The sequence below is a fragment of the Oxyura jamaicensis genome, assembly GCF_011077185.1.
Source record: "Oxyura jamaicensis isolate SHBP4307 breed ruddy duck chromosome 6 unlocalized genomic scaffold, BPBGC_Ojam_1.0 oxy6_random_OJ106677, whole genome shotgun sequence".
NCBI lineage: Eukaryota > Metazoa > Chordata > Aves > Anseriformes > Anatidae > Oxyura > Oxyura jamaicensis.
Genome location: NW_023304038.1, coordinates 20,199 through 45,304, shown reverse-complemented (window position 1 = coordinate 45,304; position 25,106 = coordinate 20,199). Strand labels below are relative to the sequence as shown.

Below are 25,106 nucleotides of genomic sequence, written 5' to 3'. Positions count from 1 at the left end.
AGCCAAGTAGCTTGCAAAGTAGCCAAGCATTCAAAAGGAACAGACTGATTTAAAATGAAACAAGGAATGAAGACACAGGGAAGCCACGTAAATGATAGCAGGCTTCAGTGCTGACTCGCAAACAGCTCCAGCAAGAACTCCCTCCAGCCTGCGCCGAGGCATTGCAACACCACACTGTTGCCTCACAGCAGGCATTGCGCTCATCCAGGGAAGAGACCAGCAGTGGCAATCCCTGGCAAGCCTGCAGCTGCACTCGGTATTAAAAAAAAAAGGCTTGACAGGACATGTGTGTTGCAATGGTAACCTGAATCCTGTCATTCAGCCTCAGATTCTCTGCTGGAAAAGCTTCAGGTGACATTTTGGGACATGCCCTCTTCTGTGGCAAAGGGACGCTGACAAGATCAAGATCCTTCAGCAGCTAGTGCACGCCAAGGAAAGAAACAACACCCACTGGTTTACAGTTTTTATTGTTCATTAAAGAAGCTTTTGTGCAAAAATCAAGACAATGTTCTTTAGAAAGCAACTGCACGTCCCCCCACACGTGTAACTCAAGCGGGTCAGGCGCCACATTCCACAGGAAGTGAGAAAACTGAAGAGATCCCCAGCAGGAGCACAAGACTTCCCCCAGCTCACCCTGCCCTAGAGGCTGCAGGAATCAACCAACCACTCACTGCTAAAAAACACACAAGAATTAAAACCCTGCCAGCCCGTAAGAGCAAGTGCTGACCCACTCCCACCCCCCAAAAACTCACACAGAAGAGCGCCATCCCCTTTAAAAAAAATCCTGTGCTACGTGCTGTGGTGTGACACAAGCTGTACCTCTAGGGCAGCGATGCTGAAAAGAGCCCACTGCCTATCTGGCGTATCTACCCCTGCTGGGATACGCTGCTGGAACCACTGCACAAGCCTGCCAAGACAGAAAGCTGCAGGTATTTTACATTTTTAGAGGAAATTCATTATTTTTTGAAGCAGTGAGCACTTCAGAGTTCTGTACACATACAAACAGGAAAGACAGATCAGTACTGGTATCTGCCGACACTGCCCAGACATTCAGTATGTACAAGTAGTAATAAAAAGCTGCAGCTGAGTGGTTTCCCGCTGAACTCCACGAAAATCAGTTTGCTTGTTCCTGAAGCACTGTTACTGGAGCTCCCGCCTCACCCAAGTGACCGCACAGAGAGGAGCAGTTGCTGGCACCTTTCTGTAGAGGACTGGAATTTTCAAAGCTCCACCTCAGCCCAGCTTCTCCTCCCCAAAGGTCTCTCCAGAGCTACTCCGGTGCCCTTTGGGGTGCTAACTTGCTCAGAATTTTGCCTTCAATGCCGGTAAGGTGCTGCGAGGTCTGTCTCAAGCAACATGATTCTCATCCTCAAGCCTCATGACCTCATGGGCCTGACTTGTTTCCAGGGTAGCAGCCTGCCTTGGAAGTCTCCTGTTCAAAATTTGGGGCCATTTCAGTGGGATACTTTCTTACTGCACCACTGCAAAAGGCAGCTTGCCAGGTATGTCAAAGACCTACCATAGCCTTCTTACTCTCTGCCATCTCCACTCACTGCTTAGAGACATTTCCCAACAGAAATGGAAACTCCAGGGGAAAAGGAATTTATACTTCCAGCTACTCAGAAGGATGAATGCCAGTGAGACCGGGTGGCAGCAACGGAAACTGCCTGCAAGCCTCACAGCGCCTCTAAGCTTTGGGTGACTGAAATATGCTGTGAGAGAAAACCAAAAGCAAGGACTGAAACAGCTGCAAGACTAAGCAGAATTGAGCAACTAGGGCAAGGAAAAAAAGGAGCCATTCCTTAAGGATGTCGCAGCATGCTTCAAAAGACTGAAATCCCACTGTTCAGGGCTCGACAATAAAACACCCACGTTGAGACTGAGCAGGCCAAGGAAATAAAGAGGACATGATCTAATATCGAGGGAGGGTTTCCTTGCCTATAACAACACCACAAGCTGTAAGCGTGGTCACTCAAGTGCAAATGCATCTTTTTACATACCAGTTACTTTGGAAGTTAGCTGGGCACACAAAGCCCCCCTTCCCTGCATCTGTAAAGCTTTGAAAATTCCAGCCGAAGGGATTCCAGGATTCAACATTATCCCTTAGAGTTCCCTACAGTCAAACAGAAGAATTAATATTCCAGCCAGATGTAAAAAACACAAAGCGTGTAGTCTTCCCACTGCTGACTACAGAAAGACATTTGGAAGTTTAGTCACTATCTTCTTCTTCTTTAAATTAAAAGATAGTAGCCTCATTTCATTTCGTCTTCTCTGCCATTCTTCCCAGCACCTAAAAAACACTTCAGCCTACCAATTAAAATCTACAACACACTGACTATTTTTAGGAGCATAATGAGTTAAACTGTACAATCAGAAGTATCTTTGTTAAGTCAACAATGAAGATCTGATCCTTCAACAGCAGCACTGCTACAGAAGAGTTACGATAAAGGGACTTGAAGGTCAAATTGTTAATGAGGCAGAGAGGAGGGACATTTGAGATACAGCTCTCCAGCCTCGGCCCACACTTCTAAGAGCCATGGCAATCCTTCAGAACTGGAAATAATTCTTCTAGTTCCATACATGACGTTTGCAGTGATCAACAGCCTGCAGGGAAAGAAATAGCATACGTGAGTGGGAAAAAGCCTGTTAGCAAACAAGCGGCCACTTATATATACAATTAACACCTTATTCTGAGCTAAGGTCCTGGGATCAAATCTGTTTTTCTTTAAACAAGTGATTCCATGGAGGACTACAGCAAATAATATTTTTGTCCCCACCCAGAAGCTTCAGGAAAGAATGTTGATGACTCTTGGCCAGTAAACGGCCTGGCAGAGAGCGCATCAGCCCACAGCAATACTGAAACTTCTAGAGCCTGATCAGAGGTCATGACATGGTCTGCTGGCTTTTGGATCACAGGCTAAATATAAAGCTCACGCTGCACCTTACTGCAGATTCTGAAATGCCTGCAGAGAAAGAGGCAAGGGGTGAGGAATCAGTCTGCTTGAGAAAGCTAAGAGCTGTGGAAAAACCTCTTATCAGACTCACCCAGCTCTAGCTGGTACCCACTTGCTTTTTGAAACTGAAATTCATCCACTTAAGAGCATGCTACAGAAGCCAGAAAAAATAGTTTTTAAGGAGGTACCAAAGACCAACAGGAAACTCAAGGCAGAATCCTGCCGTACGTACGTTGCACTGGGCAGCAGTCTCCATGTTCTTACACCAGTAACCAGGACCCCAGACGCAAGCATCATTGCCCAGGAGGGGCTGTTTAGCTGATCCACAGACTCCTAGTTTCTGTGAAAAGAAGAGCAGCACAGTCAGTATCTCTCCATTTGCACCAGAAGACCTTGACTGCAGCCCCACACCTGAGCTTCCAACTGAACAAGTGCAGGAGCAAACCCGAGGTGGCTTCAGGAGCTCCCACAGCACCATGCTCCGCTGACAGCTGCAGTAAATCTGCAGCAAATCTGACAAGGAAGACTTAAGTTAGCACTACTACTTCACATCAGGCCTTGAGAAACAGCTTCTCAAAAGGGACCGTTCAACAACTCTCACTTAACTTCCTCTCGCCACATTCAGGACACGCTATGCTGGTTGCTGAACCCTAGCAGCGGATAACCCTGGCAGCTCCTTCCTTCTGTCCTTCCTTGCACAAGGCTGGCAGTCAAACAGCTGGCCATTCATTACGCCCAAGGCCTTGCACAAGTGAGTTTGCTCCAAGCATTCAGCGTGCTAATCTTTATTCCAGCAGAGTTTCTGCATGCTAGGCACTGAAAGGCGCACAGAAGAGCGGGCAGGACCGTAGCAGAACCCATCCTGAATAGAACTAAATGCCATTCTCACCGTGCAAACAAAAGTGGGATCCATCATCTCTGCCAGGAGTTGCACAACCACGGGTTCATACTGTTCCACAAACTGAACACACTGTAACAAAACACAGGTTGAGAGATTTAGTTGTTAAAAGAGATTCATTTGTTAAAGCCCTGAAAAGACTAGAGGAGGATATGCTCTTTAGCAGGCAGGCCCAGGCCCCCCAGTAATACACACCGAAACAATAAACCAGAGACTTGAGCTCTGCAGAGGAAAAAGGATTCAGCAGCACATTAACTACAAAACCAGGTCATTTTTAGCTGGCTCACACCTATTTGCAGACACAACTGAGTATGTACAAGGCTACGATTAGAAAGATGTCAAAAAGAAGAGAACCAAAGCAGGACAGACTTTGCTATGTTTAGCCTCTGACAGCAGAGATCACTGCGATTTCAGGAGGAAAGCTCACTCAAGTAGGAGACAAACATCCGAAGCAGGCTGGCAGCAATGCACTCGTAATGCCTCTTCAGCATCTTCAGCCCAAGCAGCCAGCATTTACTGCAGCAGCACGAGTGCTTCCCATCATCAACAGCCAGCCCTCTAGTGGAGAGGCCATCTCTGAAGCACAGAGATGTTGGCACTCTCAGCAGAGACTAATGGCACCGATTAATAAGTCAACCACAGCTATTACACAGCTGCACAGCAGTTAGCAGGAATAGCTGTTTCACAGCTACTTTAAGCCCGTGTATTATATGCCTGCTAAACTTCTAAGCAGTCATCACTGCTGAGCTGACACTCAGCAGTCACCTAATAAGATTTTCAGGTAAATCTTGATAGCAGTGGCCTAACAGGTGTTGCCTTTTGCTATCTCACTGGAATTATGCCAGCCGACTTCCAATTACTTTGTTAATCCCCTGAACAAGATCAGTGAGGTGGGGAGAGAAAAAAAAAAAAACAACCTTCAGCTGTTCCTACCCACTGTTCTCACAGGATTTCCAGGCAGGCCTTTACTGACTGCAAATTAGTACAACAATCCAGCCAGTCAACCCTTTGAATAGACAGAGGCTTTCAAGGGCCTGCCAACCCCCAAGGATAGGGAATGGGAAAATCTCGTGGAAAATCTAGTCCCTCCACACCCCCAGACTCCTTCCAACCTCTGCAGAGGGAAAGATTCCTCCAACTCTGGCATGTTATACTGACTGTTCTCATAAAAACCACCATGAGACACTACCCTCCGGCTTTTCCAAATACTCTGCAAGATGTTTCATCCTTTTGTTCATCTTTGACTGCCTTATTCCAAGTGGAAGGCAGGCTGCCATGCAGCCAGCACTGCCGCAGATCAGGTCTTCTCTCCCCCACCTCACACACAACTTTTTTTTTTTTTAACTCCCTTTCTCTACTGCACACAGGAGGTTGCTGTGCTTTTGTGCTAACTAGTGAAGAGTACCAGATCAGCAAGACCATTGCTTTTTAGCCTGCTACACAAGATGCTTTACCTGATCACTGACAGACTCTGGCAGGAAGTGACAGACTTTTTCCAGTAAAGCCTCAATCTCAGCTGTTGTGGCGTTCTTCTCAAGCTCTTTGTCTGCATAAGCAACTATCATCTTGCAGATATCACAGAAGCCACCTGCAGGTTTCACCAAAACTGACAAGACAAAAAAAGCATCAACACTTTGGTAGTTCCCCCAAATAGAAGAAAGGAGGCAGCATCACACCAAGGATAGAAGCATGCGTCCTCACAGAAGATGTAACCACAGGTGAACTGCTCATTTAGCAGCAATATTAATTCCTCATTACCAACCTGGCTGCTGTGGAGGCTTGTTGGCTGCACAGCACTTGAGCATCACACACACAGCTTCAGGATTTGTTGCTTCCAAGAGCATGTCAATCAAAGCCTGGCCATAGACTTCTATGAAGTCCTTACACTGGTCTTTGACACTTGCTGGGAACAGGTAGCAGATGACCTCCATTTCATGCACAATTTCCTCCTGGGGCACAAGGAAGGATTAGTAGCAATCACACAGAAATCTGACTCAATCCAAAACTAAGTTTTTTGCTTACTCTGTCCTAACAAAGAAAGAGGAAGCTCTTGTTCTTGTGAAAGTCAATAACAGAATTAACTTTCCTTCCCTCTTCTAAAGCAGCCATGAGTCAGCCCCATTTTAGCTGAAGCCTTGGTAAAGGTTCCATTTGTCACTTACACACCTCTGTCTTGTTGCTCTCCAACAGGCCAGTCACTTCTTTCACCATAGTCTCACAGATTTCACACAAAGAAAAGGTCTTGTCTTGAACCGAGGCTTTCTGAGCACACAAACATTTATACAAAACAATAAATCAACACATGAACGGGTTTGACAGAGAACAATTCATGAAAGATCGGTCTAACAGCAGTCACGTTCAGGCCCAGCGCACTAACTTATTTACCTGGCTAGCCAGTTTGAGCCGTATTTAAAAGGTCTGGCAGAACCCAAAACCTCAAAGGTCTTAGTAAAATGCCTTTCTGAAAAGTAATTTTGTATGATTATTTTAGACCACAGTCCTCACGTTGAGTAAGGCAGGGAGCCGAATCTGGTAAATACAGAAATAAGCACTGCCACAGTGGCTGGAGGCAAGGGAAATATGAAGTGTATTTTAAAATACACTGAGACCAAAGTTTGTTAGAACTGAAAGCATCCTCCTGTTTGGAAAAAAATCAAACTGAATGACTTGAAGTAAATTGTTTGAACTCTGTTCATCAGAGGATAACTGTCTGCGAGAGACTTTCCTTTTGAAAAAAGCTCAGCCTGCTTTTCAACCCGAGGGCTGTGGGGAAGCTAAGGTGCTTCTCCAAACTGAGCTCCAGTGTTTTGACTCTGATCAGAATCATCTGCGCATGGGTAATGCTGTCCCATTTAAAAGTGTTCAAGGGATAACTACCCATGCAGAGCAAAAACAAAATTCAGCTATTTGCCCTCTAGTGTGGGGGCACTATAGAGTTACAGAACAAGAGTTCCTGCTTTAATTCTACCTCAAAAACAAGAGGCAAGGATTTCCTAGCCAGGAAGACTTAGAGCATTCTGCACATAGAAGCTTTTATTTTTCTGTTCCATCCAGTTCATTACAGTAAAGCAAACATGACAGCAAAGCTACTGAGAACAAAGAGTCATCCATCTTACCTCCACAGTTTCCATTTTCACTTCACGAACCACTTGAGCTGGCACCAGGGTCTGAAGGGGAACAGATTTCTTCACAGAAGGACAGAATCCAACCATGGCACAGATGTCCTTTGGTTGCTGGAAGAAGAGGTATAACATATTTAAGAAAGGTATAAAAGACATTGCCCTTTTTAGGGAGCTTGTGGGAATGCAAACAGAGCAGGGGCCAAAGCTTTAAAAGGCTCCAACACAACTAGAGTTTCAAGACTACTTCTACTCCAAGTACTGCCAAAGCATTTGATATGGTTATAGACAGGACAACTACCAAACGAAACTTAGCAGCTCCTTTAAAAGAGGAAGAGGTTAGGCCACATCCATTTAAAAACCCGTTTTCCAGGAGCTAATACACTATGCAAGCCCTTCAAAGGAGTTGACTTAAGAGCTACCAACACCAAAACAGACCACCACCGTCCCGTCAGACCTGCATCCATAAGCTGCTCCCCTGAAAGCTCCAAGTTATTACAGAAGAGGCTAATTATCCTGACTCCAGAGTTCACCCAAGAACTGAAAGAAGTGCCTAGGAGAAAGGACCCCTTTTCTCATCCACAAGCTACCTTCTTTAAAGCATCCAGTAACACCACACTTTGCAAACAGAAACAGATTCCTGCATTACTGAACACAGCCTATAAGAAACAAAAGTTAACCGTGTTAAAGCCTAACCCTTTTTTTTTAAAAAAAAAAAAGTATTTGCAATATCCTATACGAATTTCTAGTGTTCTTCTCACCGCCAGAGCAAGAACAGAAACAAAGCCTTTCCAAAGGCCAAGTCTTTTGAGCAAGTCTTAAAAACTGATGTTACTAAATGCAAAGTTAGATGCTCAGCATTAGGCAGACAAACTACTCTAAGGAGACCACACTACCTAGACAGTGAGAAGGGCTGCATGGAACATACTGAATTTGAGTTGCCATCATCCTTCTGCCCCCCCAACCCAAAAGTCTATTTAAGCTATAAAAGTTACCTTTGGTCCTACGGGTAATTAGAAAAATCACACCCCACCCTGTTACCAGGGCATGGAGCTCCTCACAGCAGAGGCTTATGCAACAGCTTGTATGCATCACGCCATGTCCTCATGCACAGGCAAAAGCAGTGTCTCCAAGTGACAGTGCTGCTTCAGAGCACATCAGGCAGTACCTTTAAGTCAAGCCCTTTGGTTCATGCATTGTAGTAAGCGTTTCCCCATAGTCGTGTTAAAGCCACACCCACATACACGCCACAGGTTCTCTCTCAGAGAGATGACAGACACAAGGTCTCCCAGGACTGGTTAAATGAGAAGCCCAAACAGCTCTAGCGAGCAGGAGCCTAAAGGCCTCCTGCACCTTCTTGTCAATTCTGAGCACCCCTACAACCGATCCACTACAAATTTAAAGATTAACCAAGAAAGGACACGGGGACAGCTTCACTCAAGCCCTTTCGAGCCCAAATATGAAACCAGAAGCTGACAGGAGCCACTGGCTTGCTCTCCCCACGTGTATCTGGTATGAAAATGAGCAGATCTTCTGCTCCACCAGCTGAAATCTTGGTATCACAGGCTGGTAGCCAGAGCTGCAAGTTAAGACTGATCCACTGGAGGAAGTCTACTGCCTTTCCCTGTTTTAATCACATAAATATCCCTTGTATCTGTCAAAACTGAGTACAATCACACCATGTACACAGCTAATAAAGCAAGAAGTGAACTACAAGCCCTTCAAGAGCAGTAAGTGAACTACAAGCAGGCTATCACCACAGGCAAGTTGCTCACCTACCTGATCCTTCTGTTGACAAAGGAGATTGGAGACAGAGGAAGATAGGAGAAATTAAAGATAACAGTTAAGGAAAAAAAAAAGTCAAGCATTTGAACTGCATAAACTCTTTCCACGAAGACAGAGCATGACACTGGCCCCATCCCAAAGATACCCCTAAACTTTAGCAGTGCTACAGCAACCCACACTGAATATTTAATTGCACTGTGCTAACCAGCGTTATTTATTTGAAGCTATTCAAATATCCTGGGCAAGACTACATTCAGTCTGAAAACTCAGCCAGATGCAAGGTGTGGTCATATTTTGTTTTCAGGTGTCAGCAAACTACACTGCAATGCTTACAGTTAGAAACTAGCTCTCGTTGGAGTAAGGAGGCGTTGTTGTCCTGCCCCCAGCTAGAAGTGTAAAAACAAAAAAGGCCTCTGTGTTGCCAAATTCATGTTCACAGCAGCCATAGACTCTATTCATAAACTCATGCCGTAACTTGCTACATATTTGCACTGCATTCTTTAAAGAAAGACCTGCCCTTTTTGAAAAAAATAAATTATTTGAGGTCTGGGTAAAGAAAAATGCTATGGAGGTAAATTACATTGCTGCTGCAGAAGACCAGGACTGGTGCAGTACCACTTGCTTTCTACAGCTCCTATCACGAGGCCAGAGAGCAGCAGATTTGGGACACCAATTCCACAGTGAGGAGGTTTAGTCTTGCTGAAGCAAGACACATTATCTCTAGCACTTACTTGAACGTATTTTGCAACCCTGTGACACAGACCAACTCTAACATGCTTACACAGTATTTGGGGGCAAGAAGTGGTATAAATACAGGACTGGGAAAATACAAAAGAAAACACAAAACATTTTCCTCTGTGTCTCAAAGCACTGGAGTGCCTTTTGCACTGGTGAAATAGTTGTGGAAGAAGAGGAAAGAGCTGAAGAAAACATTTGGGGACTTAGGTCACTACCCAATTAAAAGCCAAATTCGAAGTGTTAACAACAAGACTCAATGCAGTAAAAGTCCGGGTAGAGCTTTTGCTCTGTGTTTCCTGCTTCCAAATAAGTCAGCTACTCAAAGCAGAAAAATGAAAAGAACAAATATTACAGTTTACTGATCTTACCATGTGCATCATCATCTGGATAGCCAAGTCAGAATATTCAGAGATATAGCTCTTGCACTGCAGGAAGTGGGAAAAGAAAGTCTTGCTGTAATTATCAAGCCACTTAAGCTGTAGAGGCAACCTAGAATTTCCTAGTACTTCTCAAAGTATTAATTTACATGCTCTACTTAATAACTATACTGTTGTCTTTCAGAGCTCGTCCCAAACACGAGATGACATTTCAGGTTACACAATCATTGCCCACATAGCTGTTTATCTAGCAAGTCCTTCTGTTCCTCTCAGGTCAAAAGCACATTGGTGTGACCCCATTACCCTGCCAGGTCACTTTTATGAAAAATGTCTTTAAGGGCTATCAGCAACTTCCTTCTTCAACCTTCTTCCCCTCCTACCCACTCCCACCACCATTTGTTTGGCCAGAAAGCTCATGATTTCAGCGCTGAGGTGTTGTTGTTATACTGTGTAACATATCCCATGTTACACATGCTTCTTTGTTTAATTAGAGATTCTACAGAGAGGACTAAGGCACTGACAAATTATTTTATGTTTATACACAGAAATGGATTTTTAAGCAGAAAGATAGCTTACCATATCAGCCATTCCAGGTCCCAAACGGTCACATTCCTCCTTGGCATGAGCAACTAAAGACTTTACAAACGATGAATTTGTCCTGACAGCTTCCTGAACATCAGTAACCAGCTGAATGCAGTCTTGGCACACATCCCCATTTCCCTGGGCAAAGAGTGAAAAGCTTGAATTGACACATCAAGTAGCTAATTTTAGAAGCTTCCATTACTAGTAAGTTTAAAAGCTATTTTAAACTATATGCAAACCTAAATAAATATGCTATAGAATACCTAGTATAAAAAGACAAGCTGCTGCTGGTATGTGCAACAGCCACTAGGTGGAGGTTAGGTACCTACCTACTCAGCTGCAAAACCCAAGATAACTGTTAAGATACCCATCAAAATCTCTTGGGTTTGTTTACAGACCACAGGGGAAAGGCTTCCAAATCAGGCATAGCTCTCCACCCACAGCAGCTTGTTCTCCACCCACCCGTTAACTCCCATACCTAAGCTCAGCCTCTGCTCCCAGGTTCATAGTCCGATCTATTCCCCTTTGTCAATTACTTGTTTCTGAGCCAGTCACCTCTGGACTCAGAGACACATGCTTCCTCTGAAGGGCACAGTCAGGAGATTAATCCCAAAGTAGAATTCTTTTTTCTTTGAATGCTGGTGCCAAACTGGTGCCCAAGTTGCTCTTGGAAGAAACTGTTTCCAGCAAGACCTGCTTGACTGCTTGACAGTCCTGGATGGGAACAGCCCAGCACAAGGCTTAGCTTTACAGGTTAATCCAAAGCAACACATGCAGCCCACGTGGGCTGCAGCTATTACCTCATTTAGCTTTAAACCCACAGGTTAAGGAAAAAAAATTATCTGTATATATGCAGCAGCACAAAATTCGCTAGGAGACAGTATCTCAGGTGAAGCACAAACGCTGAATTTGTGCCCAGGACAATCCCTTGCCAGGGATTATCAGTAAGCTCTTACACAAAGGAACACTGGCACTCTGGAACAGAAAGTTCTCTTCTCTTGCACCGCATAATGTCACTGCATTCTTACCTTAGACTTCTGCTTGGGCTTGTCCTGAGGGTAAAGGAGGAGAGGCACGTTAGCCATAAGCGGGGATGCCAGTTCAGAGAAGTCCAGCTCTGGTATCTTATTGGTCTGGAGTTGTTTCTGAAGTTTCATTGCTGCAAGGTGCTTCTGAAGGGACTGGCACAGTGAGAGGGCACTGCATACAACTTCAGGTTTATCCTGAGGGAGATAAGATACATAAACAAAAGCTCTAGACTGATGGCACCGTTGTATGACGGAGCAGAGAATCAGTCAGCTGAAACATTACAGCAAGGGAAAGTGTTTCAGAGTAAGGAAGCGATGTTCAAATTTAAAGAACACCAACGAAAGTTGTCTCAGAAACCAAGGATCACATGCACCATCTTACATAGAACAGAAATTCAGGAACCAGCAAGAGCACAATTTTCAATTCAGTTACAAGTCATTTACTTACAAACTCTTCTTTGACCATATCCATGATAACTGGTAGGTAGGAGTCCACAATTTCTTTGCACTCAGAGGCCAGGCCTTGATCAGGAAGAAACTCGCATGTCTTCTCCAAGTAAGAGCGGATCTCATCCTAACAGGACATAAAGTGGGCCATATATCAAAAGCTCTTTCCAAATGCATGATGTAAAGCCTATAAAAGCCCATAGGACTCAGGTATGTACAGGCAGCCAGCAAGCAAAACTAAAATGAGGTTTTCACACAATATCTATCCTGAGTCCAAAGGGACCCACACAGACAGTCAACTCCTGGCTCCACGCAGAACCACCCAAAAACCAAACCCTGTATCTGAGAGCAGTGTCCTAATACTTTAACTCCAGCAGCTCGGTGCTGTGACCACTGCCCTGGGCAGCCTGTCCCAGTGCCTGACCACCTCTGGGTGCAGAACCTTTCCCTAACCCCCAGCCTGACCCTCCCCTGTCCCAGCTCCATGCCGTTCCCTCGGGTCCTGTCACTGTCCCCAGAGAGCAGAGCTCAGCACCTGCCCCTCCGCTCCCCTCGTGAGGGAGCTGCAGGCCACCATGAGGCCTCCCCTCAGCCTGCTCTGCTCTGGGCTGAACAAACCAAGGGACCTCAGCTGCTCCTCACACACCTTGCCCTCTGGGCCCTTTCTCTTTGTAGCCCTCCCTTTGGACACTATCTAAAGCTTCACTTGAATTCAAAATTACATCAGCTGGCTTTCCCTTGGCCAGCTAGGTGAGTGACCTTATCATTAAAGGAAATCAAGTTTAACCAGGACCTTCTCCTCAGTGAACCTATGTTGCCTGTGACCAACAACCACACTGCCCTTCAGATGTTTTTTGATAACCCCCAGAATAATTTTCCCCATAACTTTACCAGGCACTGAATTGAAACTGACAGGCCTGTAACTACCAGGGTCTTCTTTCTTCCCTTCTTAAAAAAATGGAACGATGTTTGCCAGCTTCCAGGCAACAGAGACCTCTCCAGATTCCCAAAACCAATGAAAAATAACAGAGGTCCTGCAATGCTGCTCTGAGGTCACTGGGACAAATCCTATAGACTTATAGGCATCTGGATGGAACAGTAAATCCCACAACAGGTCGGGGTTGGGTGTGAGTTTATCATTCCTGCAGTCACAGTCCTCCAGCTCAGGGAACCTGGGGTCCCAGAGCCCATCACTGATGCCGACAACAGAAGCGAGGAAGGCATTCAAGATCTCTGCTCTGTGTCTCAGTTTGTGAGGTGGCCATCCTCATCAGGTAATGGACCTGTGTTTTCTCTGGCCCTCCTTTTGCTGTTAACATTTAAAAAACCCTTTTTGTTGTCCCTCACAGTACTAGCTGGCTTCAGCTCTGATTGAGCTTTGGCCACACAAATTTTCTCCTTACAAAGGTGAACAACATGGTCACTATGGCCAAGACAGACACCAATCACCACTTCACCCACGAGACCCTCTCTGTTCACAAGCAACACCCCTAGGGCACCTTTCCCAGATGGCCCCCTTAACACCTGTACCAAGAAGTTTTGCATTACACCTTTATTTTCCCCAGTCCTGGACCTTCAGTGAGACCCCACCAAAGCGAAAACTTTGAAATACTTCCTTCAAGGCCTGCACAACACAGTCTTACCCCCACAGACCATTTACATTTAAGAGGAAGTGAAATTATGGGCTAGTGGGAAAGTGATTTGTTCACACAAAGTACTCTGGGTTCATGAAAGATAAAATGAAGTCACACAGCCAAAATAAAGCCCACTTTACCTGCTGCAATCGCCCACTTTACCTGCTACAATCATCCACTTCTACACACTGCACTATCCCACCCTCAAGACTAATGGCCCACTAGAGAACAATCGGAATTAAGCATCTACAGACAATCAGGGACATGTTAGAGAGGGCAAGGCTTGAGAATGTGCTAATCTCTACATCCAAAGAGGCTGCATTTCAAAGCCCTGTAATACCTAACCTAGCCCCTTTCAACATTTGCTGTTCAGACTGGGAAAACATCGTGCAGACCCCTTCTAACTCCTCACCTCGAGACCTTGTTATGACAATGAAATCAGCTAGTGCCTTGGGGCAAGAAGAGGAGCTATGTGCAAGAAGAGGAGCTTACCTCTGTGCCATTGTCCTTCAAAACCTTGCCGACCACTGTCACAAGTTCCTTACACAAGTCACAGGGGATGCTGCTCTAGGGAGAGAAGTAGAGTTACTTGGAAGCAGAATCAAGTGTCTGTAAATGCAGTGTGCAAGGAATAATGTGAAGAACAAGCATTACATTCAGAATTTAAAGAAAAAATCTTGGCTGAAACAAAGACGGGTGCGTTTTAAAAATAGCAAAGCTATTCCAAGCATGTTCCACTCCAGTTTCTTCAGTAAATCAACTTGATATGAGGAAGCAGGTATGCTATCACCCTGCTTATTTCACCTAGTCCCACCACCCTTGAATTGTAAAGTTTATTGCCCTGAGAAGCCCACTCAGGAGCCCGTTTTTACCTTACTCTTTGAAGAGTCCAAATTTCCAAAATGCACTAGAAGCCCAGGAACTCTTCAGACTGCTTCACTCATTTCAATTACGCTCTGCCCTTCTAACATTCCCCTTTTCCCCTACTCTTCCACAAGCTGAAACACGTCTGGGCACATATACATGCAAGGTGGGTTGAATGTAACCCGGTGTAAAATGCCTTTTTCCCCAATAAAGTTGTGAAACACCACCATAAGGGTACAGCTGTATCTATAAAGCAGCACTCACTTGAGGCAGAATTTGAAGAGCCACACTAAACTTGGCAATTTTATCATTATGCACTGTCAGAGCTTCCATAATTTAGCATGTGCTGTATGTAGAGCATTAACCTATGAGAAAGGCCTAAAAATAAAAATGCTGTGTTTATTTTTAAATAAACCTATGAGTTTGGTGTGACTCAGAGCAAGAAAGGGCTCTATGAATTAGCAATCTTCTTAACACAGAGGAATGAGTCTGAAATCCCCTAGCTCTGTTCCACATGCTGCTCAGCAATTGTGCAACAGGTCACACGAGAAGTCAGCAGACAAGTTGTGCAACCCAACGAAATGGAAAGCAACCCTTATCTGCCACCCAAAATTAACTCGTGGCAACCAAGCCTAGTCAGACATGTCAGATGTAGCGCTTAACTCCAATCAGAGACTTGAAAAAATCTTCATCGGCATATGGAAACCAGCCACCCAAGCTACAAGTGGGAAGACGACATCTCAGCAGTTGATACTTACTACAGTGGGCTTGTTCCAGACGTTCTGCTGGCAGTGTTTCACAGCTCCACATTGCGATGCTGTCCGAAGGCTCTGACACCAGACCTCCGGACCCTTTGCACAGTCCTTCTGCCACACAACAGGGCTGGCCACAGCTGCCAAAGGAAGAATCGTTCTTTCAGCTGCACCTTTGAATGATTTGCACTTCAAAGCAAGCAGGTTAATGCCACAGTGTGTAATTACAAACTTTCCATTAGGCCACTGCAGTTTACTAACACTTTTAAGCAGATTTCAACCCAGCAATTTTTATCCTGAGAGGTAAGGATGAGTCCCAAATAGACAGCACAGCCAAAAACCAAAGCAGCTGAACTTCCTCAGCACCTCAGCAGTCCATTCCCCTACCATCCACCTTTCATTACGTGAACAAAAGCCCCAACATTTCCCTTATCACACAGCTACAAGACAACTTGAAACAGAGAAGCCTCTGGTTGCAGAAGCACACTTCAGAGTGCCTGCTGCAGCCCCTGCTCTCCTGTCCTTGCAGCAACTTCCAACTCCGAACCAGCAGCCGCATCTAGCCTGTAATTGCTGTCTGCATTCCTTCTCCTAGGTGAAGACTCTCTTCTCCTGGAGCAACAGAGAGCTGCAAAACTCATGTGATTAGAAGCCACGACTGCACACATTTGCATGGAAGGCTTAAGAGCCAGGTGCAGGCTGAAACACTGCTCACAAAATTTCAAGAAAGTCAAAGCCAAAAAGGGAACAAACAACACGAGACGTTCTATCAAGTAGTTTTTAATCCAATTAAACCCAGTTAGATTTTATTTCTTCTTGGTCAGTTCAGCTGCGTACAAAAAACTGTGTGCAGAAAAAAAAACGAGGACAAGCCCTTGCCTGGACACTGCCTCCACCCCACATGGAGCCGTCGTGTAACCTACAAAATCTGAAGTTAAACACAGACAGCCGCTTACAGGGAGCCTCCCTAGAGATGTGTAAAAGCTCTGTACTGCTAGTAAGCAATGGGACGAGTCAAAGCTCACCTTCTGGCGAATTTTAAGCCTTTTTATTTGTTTATTGTGCTGGCCTGGAAATGCCACTGGACCAGATGCTCAGCTTCACCCTGTTTTCTAATTCCATCCTACCTGTGGGTAGGGTCAATTTCTTCAGCAGTCAGTCTCTCTTAGGTTGCGCTAACCAGGGAAGAAACAACTCCTAAAATCCTACAACAGACAGGCTCCAGTGAAACCTGTTACGGTCTAATCCTACAGCACGCTGCTGTCAAAGTTCAAAAAAACAAGCCTGTTCAAACCTATTAGCTGTAAAGGTGTTTTTCCACAGCCATTATTTTCCCATCAACACTATTTACCCATCGCAAAATGCTGTGAAATTACATTGTCAAGCAAGAAGCAGAAATTAAACTGTTTGATTGCTACGAAGCTTCTAGCGAGGTTGTAACAGATGAATAATCACTTTTCTATTTCTCACCTCTCGACTAGGTAATTAGAGGATCAGCTTAACAGCTGAATTACCAGCACATCTGCTAGGTACCCAGCCAGTGCACATCAAGTAGAGCCAGAGAAACAGTGCTGCATAGGTGACAGTCCGCAGCCTTTCAGCTGTTGATTTCTAAAGCCTGTTTGCACTGCATTTCACAGAGGAATGACCCATTTATTTTAAGAAAAACGTGCTTGGAATACTTTAGCTTCCACACAAGAGCAAGAAGTTTGTCACGCTCTCTCCCAGGAAAAAGCATGGAAAAATGAACATTTTTCAGCAAAGCAGCACATTAGGACTGTAGGAATAAAGTTTCTAAACTCATAAGCATGCACAGTTAGGAAAATATTTACAGATGCCCTGTTCTAATGTGCAACGCTTATCTGGAAGCACTAACAAGAGTAAAGTTTCCAAGTCAGCCTGGTCAGGCAGCTAGCTGTGAGCTCCTGGCAGGCTGACAGCGAGCAAGTAGCCACTTGGTTGAGGAAGGAGTTATTCTTCCCTTTCAGATCCTGGCAGCAAACAGGGCAGGAAGCTCTACAAGGTCGAGTCAAGTCTGTCTAAAGTCAAGCAAGACCTCGACTTTAAACGGGAATTAAGGGCTTCTAACTATTTACAAGTAAAGCTTTTAACCTATGCCTTCAGTTGTGTGCATCAAAATAAAGTCCCTCTCCCTCCCATCTGCAACATGCAATAAAGCTGCAAAACTAAGCAACTACAGAACAACAAGAGTTATGCCAAGCAGTTTCAGCTCTCAGTCTAACAGGTCATCTAAAGCCCAAACTGAGGAATTTGCACAGTAACTTGCACTGGTTTGACCTAGCTCTTAATGGGCCTCCAGTTTTTGTTTGGCTTTTTATTTCAACATACCTGTCGCTCCATAAACTTTAAGATCCACACCAGCTTTGGCATAACGTCTAGCAACTGGTCTTGTTCCTCCATCATCTCTGACCTGCTCATCACAACCACAGGACACAATGCCAGGCCATGGTACCCAGATTTGAGCACAATGGCACAAATGTTACCTGCAATCCTCTGGAGGAGATCGGAGCCACACAAAAAAAATCCCACACAACTCAGAAGAGCCTGAGACAAGTAAGAACAAGTAAGAAGTATGAGAAGCATCAAGCAGTTTGTAAGCAAACACCAAGAGTTACCTATACAATGCAAGCACCACGAACACCTTCCTAGTGGCATTATGTGAAGCCCTCACCCCTGCACACCACCACAGCAGGAAGGGACACCAACACATCTGAAGGGCTTTCCCATCAAAAAAGCCAAGAGACTCAAGAAACCTCTGGCTATAAGCACAAACTTCTACCTGCAGAGAACAGAAGTGTCCTTTCAGCTACGAAGGACATTGGGGAAGTTTGTTATTACCTTCTGAGAAGATAAATCTACATTTGATGCTTTCAGTACAGATCTTTCTTGTCAAATGCTGACAGCAAATTTGCTGGGGCCACACATCGCTGGCACATTTTAGAAGTTACAGAACAAAGGCAACATCTGCTAAGTGAGGCGTCTTTTCTTCCATCTTCCACAGTGACTTTAAATACAAGTAGGCTTGTAGTAGTTTGTATTAGCTTCAGTTGTATTACCCAACAGTTTCTGGTATAAAAGGATGCGTCTTCACTGCATTATCCACCCCTCCCTTTCTGAATGTCCAGGGAAAAACAAACAAAACTAAAAACCTCTACGTTAATTCAGCTTTTGCAGACTCAGAAAATAGCCTTAAGTCCTTTACCATCTCCAGCACTTCTTTCCTTTAGCTTGTTCTCCTCTTTCTTTCCAAGACAGCATTTTTCCTTGTCTGTTATATTACAACCAAACTTCCAAGTGCTGGTTCACAACAGAACAGTTACCTTGCCCGCTCCCTAAAAACCGCCTCTCCAGCAAGACGTGACACCTTAATGTGGTATTTCACATCCCCAGCACAGCAGCAGCCTGAAGAAAACAACGCACTGTCAGTTACCTTGCACAACTCTTAATACTTGCTGGATAAACCCAGTGGGATTACCTTCTTAGTTACCTCTGGCATCCTTTTATTTCACATATTGTTCTTTACCTATCTGAGGTCATCCATTTTTAAGTAGGTTTCTCCTTTCTCTGTAGATTAGCTCTCAACAGTCACATCATGCCCCTCCAAACCTGCTCCCCTTCCAAGAAGTTCTCACAAGCCACTATTTTTAGAGAGCCAAACAAGTTTATCTGTGAAGGCCAGGGTGCTTCAGTACTCCTCCTCTTCTGTGGCTCAGTCCTTCCTCAGCTGGTTTCTTCTGTTTTAGAAAGAACGGCCTTTGCTGCACCAAACTTCTCCTAAACTAAGCAGCGAGAGAAAATGGAGGGGGAAAGAAAAGGGGGAGGTGAAAATGCAATCCACATACCAAATTAGAGCACTTTCAGATGTAAAAGACTTCAGCTTTCGGGCTTGTAGCCAAGCTGACAGCCCACAGGCACCCTGTGATCCTGCCTACTGGCAGCTTCTTGAAACCAAAGATGAGACACTCAAACCCGCTTTGACTTCTCGGATGCTTGTGTCTCTGAGACCACAGAAGCTGTCTCCTGGAACAAATGTTGCCTCAAAAACACAGGCTGACAACCATCAAGCTCCCCAAAATCAGAAAGGCAACAGCAGAAGGAGGAGCAACCTCCTCCCAGAGGCCCAGCTCAGTAACCTAACGCTGCAGGAATATCACTCACACAGTCCTGACAAGCAGCAGCTCCTGCACAGGGCCCTGCCAAGGAATTTGTACCCAACTACTGCCTCTTTCCTCGATGCTCAGTACCTGGGAGGTACCTACAATGGCTGCATGACCAGTCTGCGAGGGCAGCTGCTGGAAAAATGGCTAGGTAATTACCTCTTCTGGCAACAGCCTTCCCTTCCCTCAAGCATCTGCGTTATGCTTACGCCGAGAGCCAGCACCAACTTCTCCTTGAGATGGGCAGAAAAACATCCGAAGCAATCTCCTCCAAAGCAGTACTCAGCCTACTAACGAGACTTTCGTGATCAAGCTAAATTAACACCTTATATAAGCTTCTGTGGCCAGGGATTCTATATGGGCCAGACCGGAGTCCCTAAGGAGCAACAGGATAAAGTGGGAAACCGTCACCACAGATAGATACTCGTCTTGAAAACTCAAGTCTCCTCCAAACTTGACTGCTGGGAAAGCCTGGAGGTAAGCAGCAGTTTTATGGACAAATCAACCTGCAATTGGTGAGCAAAGGGAAGAGCTGAGCTGTTGCTTATTTTAAAGCATTGAAGTCAAATGTGAAAGATAACTTGGGGTGCTATCAACTCTTACGCCTTCATGACAATCCAAATTGTTCCAAATATATTAACATCCATCAGGGGAGAGATTTTTCTCCAGGCTATCCCACTTGGCAGCATTTTAAAAAAGCCATTATCTCCCAGAAGCACCCAGAGACCAAGTGAATGCACCCATCTCCTCCACTCCGCGCTCAGGAACTAAGTTTTCCCCTTTCCTTTTCAGGATTGCCAAGCGTAAGATGTGCTCAAGCTGAAGAAGTCAAGTGGGATCAACTTCTCTTCACCGAATCTTACAAAGTGTCAACAAGTCAAGGGGTGTCCACAACCTCAAGTCCTTTGAAGGGCCCGGTACTCCACAGCCTCTCCGGTCAGTTAGTGAGTTTAAGGAACGTTTCACAAGCTGTAACCAGCTCACATCACACTAAGAACTCATGCCAAAGCCTGCTGTGCTGTTGGATTAACAAGGCAGCGAACGACCGCAGCATCTGAAAGATCGCAGGCAGTTTGTGGGGTAAACAGATGAAATCTGGCTACACATTATTGGTTCTCCAGATGTCAGCTAAAATCAGAGCCTTCCTGTCCGGTATCTGCTGATCAAGTATCAGGCTCGAAACACTGACAGAGTGTAATTCATAGGAAGCAAATTTTCGTTTCTAGCCACGACTGGGCTCTTTCCTCCTCGTGGTGGGGAGCGCCCTCCTGTTCTGGCAGGCTACCTCTGGTGTACAGCATCGCTCCTACCTCAGACGCGCCCTCGCCTCCCACGGCAGAAGATAGACACTGTGGGAGGAGCAGCTTCTGTACATGAAGCAATCACAACAGAATTAAAGATAACAGAACAGGATGAGCCAAAACAGTAACATTAGCTCTTCTGTCCCAGTAAGTGGTCACAGGTCCTGTAGGGCTGCCCGAGAAGCGTAACTTCCACGGCAATCAGAGTTTGCTACGAGGCTGCCAAGCAAGCAGCAACGTCTCCCTGAGATTTTCCTGGGACAGAAGCTGGAAGAGAGATCTGGATGTTCAGAGCATCTGGCAGTCACCGGGGAAAGTGGTCCCATAGAGGATGTTGGGATCTTTCCCAGGAGATTACAGGAAGAATTCTCCCTGCAGCAGAAGTTTTTTCCCTGTAGAAACACGCCTAAACGTTTTTAACATGCTCGCTTTCCATCTCAACTCCTGATGGCTTGCTTTGGGGTTCTCTGGGGAGAAATGGATGGATTTCACATACATTTCTGCAGAAATTCAATACTGAGCACTCCCCTTTCTCCAGGCAAGTAGATTCATCCCACCTGCTAATTACATTTAGGGTGCCACATCTGGATGAGGAGAGACCAAGTTCTTGGCCACGGGTTAAATCGCCATCCCAGCACAGCGCAGGTGAAATCCAGAGACACACCAAGTCTTCAGGAAACAGAAGGGTAGTTCTAGACACCTCTGGGAAGAAACAGTCTCTGGGGCGATGCTCTTTTCCCTGCTGCCATCAGAATGGATGAATGGCAGAGGCAGAGGACAAGAGGAAGCTCCCTTCAGGAAAGGAAGGGCATTAGACCCCCGCAGCTGAGCAGAGAACATATGCCAGAGGGATGAAAAGGGACAGCAACAAAGCAACTGAGAGCAGGAAAAAATGAAGTGCTGAACCCCAGTCTATGCATACTAATCGCCTGCATCCACAGGCGAACATAGTCAAAGGATTCTCAACTTATTACTGAAAAAAAACAAGCCCTGAACTCTCGCTGCAAGATTCAATTACTCTGAATTCAAATCTCTCCAGCTGCAGACTACTGCAGAAGCGGAGAACAAAGTTTAAAAACCAGAGTAAACGGTGCAAGTGTAAGACTCCTTGAGAGGAGGAGAAATACTGGTATCTGAAACTAAATATTGCTCTGTGACCCAACACACAGACAAGCATTACCCCAAAAATACACACGCACACTTCAGAGACCACAGGCGTACCCCGTTCCACTTGCAGCCTCAGCAGCAGCAGACAAGAACTGCTCCACCAGCAGCAGAGCCCAGCCTCCCAGAGAGTCCCGCTGACATCACCGTCACCTGATGGAGACACTTCCAGTTCTGCTGACAAGCTTCCGTCCCCTCTCTCCTTCCACCTTCTGCACTATCTCAGCTTTTAGAGCTTTCCAGAACCGCTCCTTCGTGGTACGATGCACAGCACAAACCAGGGCTGCAGGAAGACCGCACAGACTCCAGCATTTCTGCAGAAGCAGCCAGGCATTTCACTCGGGAGCGGCCGGGAATATGCAGAACAGCTTGTTCAGTTCCTCCGAGAACAATTCTTTCTATTTATGCCCCTTCCGCAAACAACGCGGAGATTGTCCAAGGACAGGTTTACACACCAGTCACGTGGCTGCAGCAGCACTGTCACCAGCGTGTTGTGTGTTGCTGTATACCTCGTACCCACAGCGCTCCTCCAACAGGAAGACTTTTTAAGAGACCTTCCTTCCACTGGCTGCCTAATTTCATCTCCAGCACAAGCGGAGCCTCGCTGTTAGACATCACTTTCCCTGCCAGAACAGGCCTGCAAAGTACAGAGCACCGGTCCAGCCCAATTATCTGCCCTCACCACCTCCTCCAGGAAATTCAGGTCAGGCAGACCAGCTCAGGCCTTCGATTCGGCTGCCGGTTTTCTTTTCTTCAATGTTCTGGCTGGCGTTGGCTAGAGGAATTACCCGTCTTGGGAAGAAGGAAAACTAAGCCTGCTATTACAGGAGGAATAAAAACCACATCCTCAAACTTCTCACTTTCAGCCCCCAGCCTAACTTCATTGTACCAGGAGAAAGAGAAACAAGAAATCTGCCTAGCTCAAGAGATGCCAACTTCTGCTAGAACTCTGCTCCCAGCCTGCCCTCTTTCCTGACGTCAAAGATCAGCAGTAGCCAACAAGCATACTCCCGGTATCACAAGCCCTCGACAACCTGCTTTAATTCCTTCGTGTCTCCTTTAAAGGGAAGATGCACCGGAGCATTTGTAAGTAGGTCAACCAAAAACCCTCACGGCCTAGCAGCCGTGCTGTAAGCCAGCCAAGTAGCTCCATTAGGATACGACGACACGGGCAGCTAGTTTTTGATGCAGCTAATGAGCTAACTTGTCACATGGAAGCGGTGTCCCAGGTTGTCACAGCCAAATCTCCAGAAAAATCTGCACGGCACTACCGTAGGTGAGTCAATTAGTAGGCATAACTGGACTCTGGTGAAAAGAGACAGGTGTTTATTTCTGTTAAAACAGGGACTTCCTAAAGAAAAACAGGACCAACGAGTCTTCTGCTATGCTCGGTTGCATACGCATGCCCTTAACAAGCAGACCAGGCTAACTCTCATTGCTGAACTGGTTTCTCATTACAATTTCCCTAAATACACTAGTGGGAAACGTGGAAGAATGCTTCCAAGACAAATGCTTTTTGCTCTTCAAGCGCAAGAAACTACGATTTTAGTGACCCAAAAACAACCCCAAGGAAAGTGACGACCAACAGGAGATAGTTTAGCACAGAGCCAACCCAGAAACGGTATTACTCTAGCAGATAAACAAGCAGAGGGAAAGGCAGCATTTGCTTTGCTTCCAGCCCGAAAAACCCGAGTTTCTCCACCGAAATGCCCACATACTGGTACAGCAGAAGCGCGCTTCCTGGAGTATAACAGTAGCGCCCGATTCCGCAATACCTGCAGCCTGCCCATTGGTTACACCTACGGCTTTCAGACAGCTACTCAGGCTTTTCTTTAGCCGACTGGTGAACTGTGGCAGGTTTAACGAACAGGCTGGATGTTGACAACATTTACAGGACAGCTCCCCAAAAAGGAAGCCTAGGTCAATCAGTGCATTGCTGTATCACTGCACCTGTAATGTGGGGATCTCCGTGCCACAGCCTGAAGGAATACACCCCTCTGGTCAGCCCAGGAATCTTTTCTATAGCTGTCTAGCTTCCTCAGAACACAAAATGCAAGCGTTGCCCTTGCTGATCTCTAGCCCTGATGGCAAACACGGAATATTTCTCATTTCCCCACCACCGCTTTCACATGGGCAGCGACCAACAGCAACGCAGAGCCAAAGCGATGGGATTTTCCATCTGGAGCAGGAAACCCTAGCGAGAGGAGGCTGTGAACATCACACAACAGGAAGGGCTACCTCTCGGTGCCTCAAAGAGGATTAGCACTGAGCTGTCCCTGAAGTGGACAAGACAAACAGGGCCTCTTGGCCAGCCACTGGAAGCAGGACAGCTGCTAGCGAGCGTCCTTACAGGGCTCTAGGTCATGTAGGTGCCTTTCTCTGCTCACTGCTAGGAGAAATATGAAATAACACGGTGGTGCTGTTAATGCAGAGCCCCCCGAGCCCAGCAGCGCTAAGGGGGCTCCCCACAGCCCCTTCCCCTGCCTGCCGCTCCCCCCCCCCCCGCCTCCATTTCCCCACCCCTGCTCCTCCGAGGCCGCTTCTCCCCCAGGCCCAGCACCGTTAAACCCGGCAGCCGGGCCCGGCAGCTCCGTGACTGCTAGAAGATAAAAAAAAAAATAAACAAACACTTTTATACCCCGCCCCCACCCCCAACACGGCCGGAGGTCACCGCAAGGAGCCCGGGGGGTGCGGGAGGGAGGCGAGGGGAGGCCGGGCCGGGGGGACGGGGTGAGCCCGAGGGTGCTGGGAGGCCCGGGGGTGCTGAGGGGGTGCCCGGGGTCCGCCCGTGCCGCTTACCGGCCGCCAGCAGCGCCAGCAGCCCCAGGAGCGGCGCCGCCATCGTCCCGCGCCCGTCTGCAATGCGGCGCCGCCGCCGCGCCGCGCCCTATTTATAGGCTGCGCCGCGCATGCGCGCCCGGAGCCACGCCCCCGGTGCGCGCCCCCGCTCCTGCGCGTGCGCGAGGGGAGGGTCGCGCCCGGCGCCCCCTCCTCTTCTCTCTCTCCCCCGCCTTTGCTGGGCCCGCGCATGCGCTGTGCGGCGCGGGGCTGAGAGGGGCGCGAAATGGCGGCCGCCGGGCGACGTCACGGCCGTGACAAACGGCCCCAGTAAACGGCCCCCTCTTAACAAACGCCACGGCCCTACTAAACGTCAGGTTTAATGACAATCAGCAAAGCTGGAGCTGGCTTGATGCCTCCCAGCCCCTTCCCCTGCACTGATGCAGCCCGTTGAAGGAATAAATTGTAAAAAGACAAAATGCAGAATGCTTTCGTGAGCCTGTGCCG

At 46.6% G+C, this 25,106-nt stretch overlaps 1 protein-coding gene across 3 annotated transcripts; it reads right to left on the bottom strand.

The window, feature by feature from the left end:
• Positions 1 to 450: 450 nt before the first annotated feature.
• Positions 451 to 24,754, bottom strand: LOC118157554 (prosaposin). Of its 3 annotated transcripts, none has more exons than XM_035311942.1 (15): positions 24,621 to 24,754; positions 15,185 to 15,318; positions 14,055 to 14,129; positions 11,930 to 12,055; positions 11,482 to 11,676; positions 10,448 to 10,591; positions 9,863 to 9,919; positions 8,751 to 8,759; positions 6,969 to 7,085; positions 6,019 to 6,114; positions 5,615 to 5,801; positions 5,307 to 5,458; positions 3,844 to 3,924; positions 3,187 to 3,294; positions 451 to 2,604 (listed from the first exon to the last, which is right to left on the bottom strand). In XM_035311942.1, exons 1-15 carry the CDS (start codon positions 24,661 to 24,663, stop codon positions 2,569 to 2,571), a joined length of 1,560 nt encoding a protein of 519 aa, XP_035167833.1. In that variant the 5' UTR covers positions 24,664 to 24,754; the 3' UTR covers positions 451 to 2,568. The 3 variants fall into 3 exon arrangements, with proteins under 3 accessions (XP_035167833.1, XP_035167834.1, XP_035167835.1); XM_035311943.1 differs by having other exon boundaries at positions 8,751 to 8,756; XM_035311944.1 differs by lacking the exon at positions 8,751 to 8,759.
• Between the last annotated feature and the right edge of the window lie 352 nt (positions 24,755 to 25,106).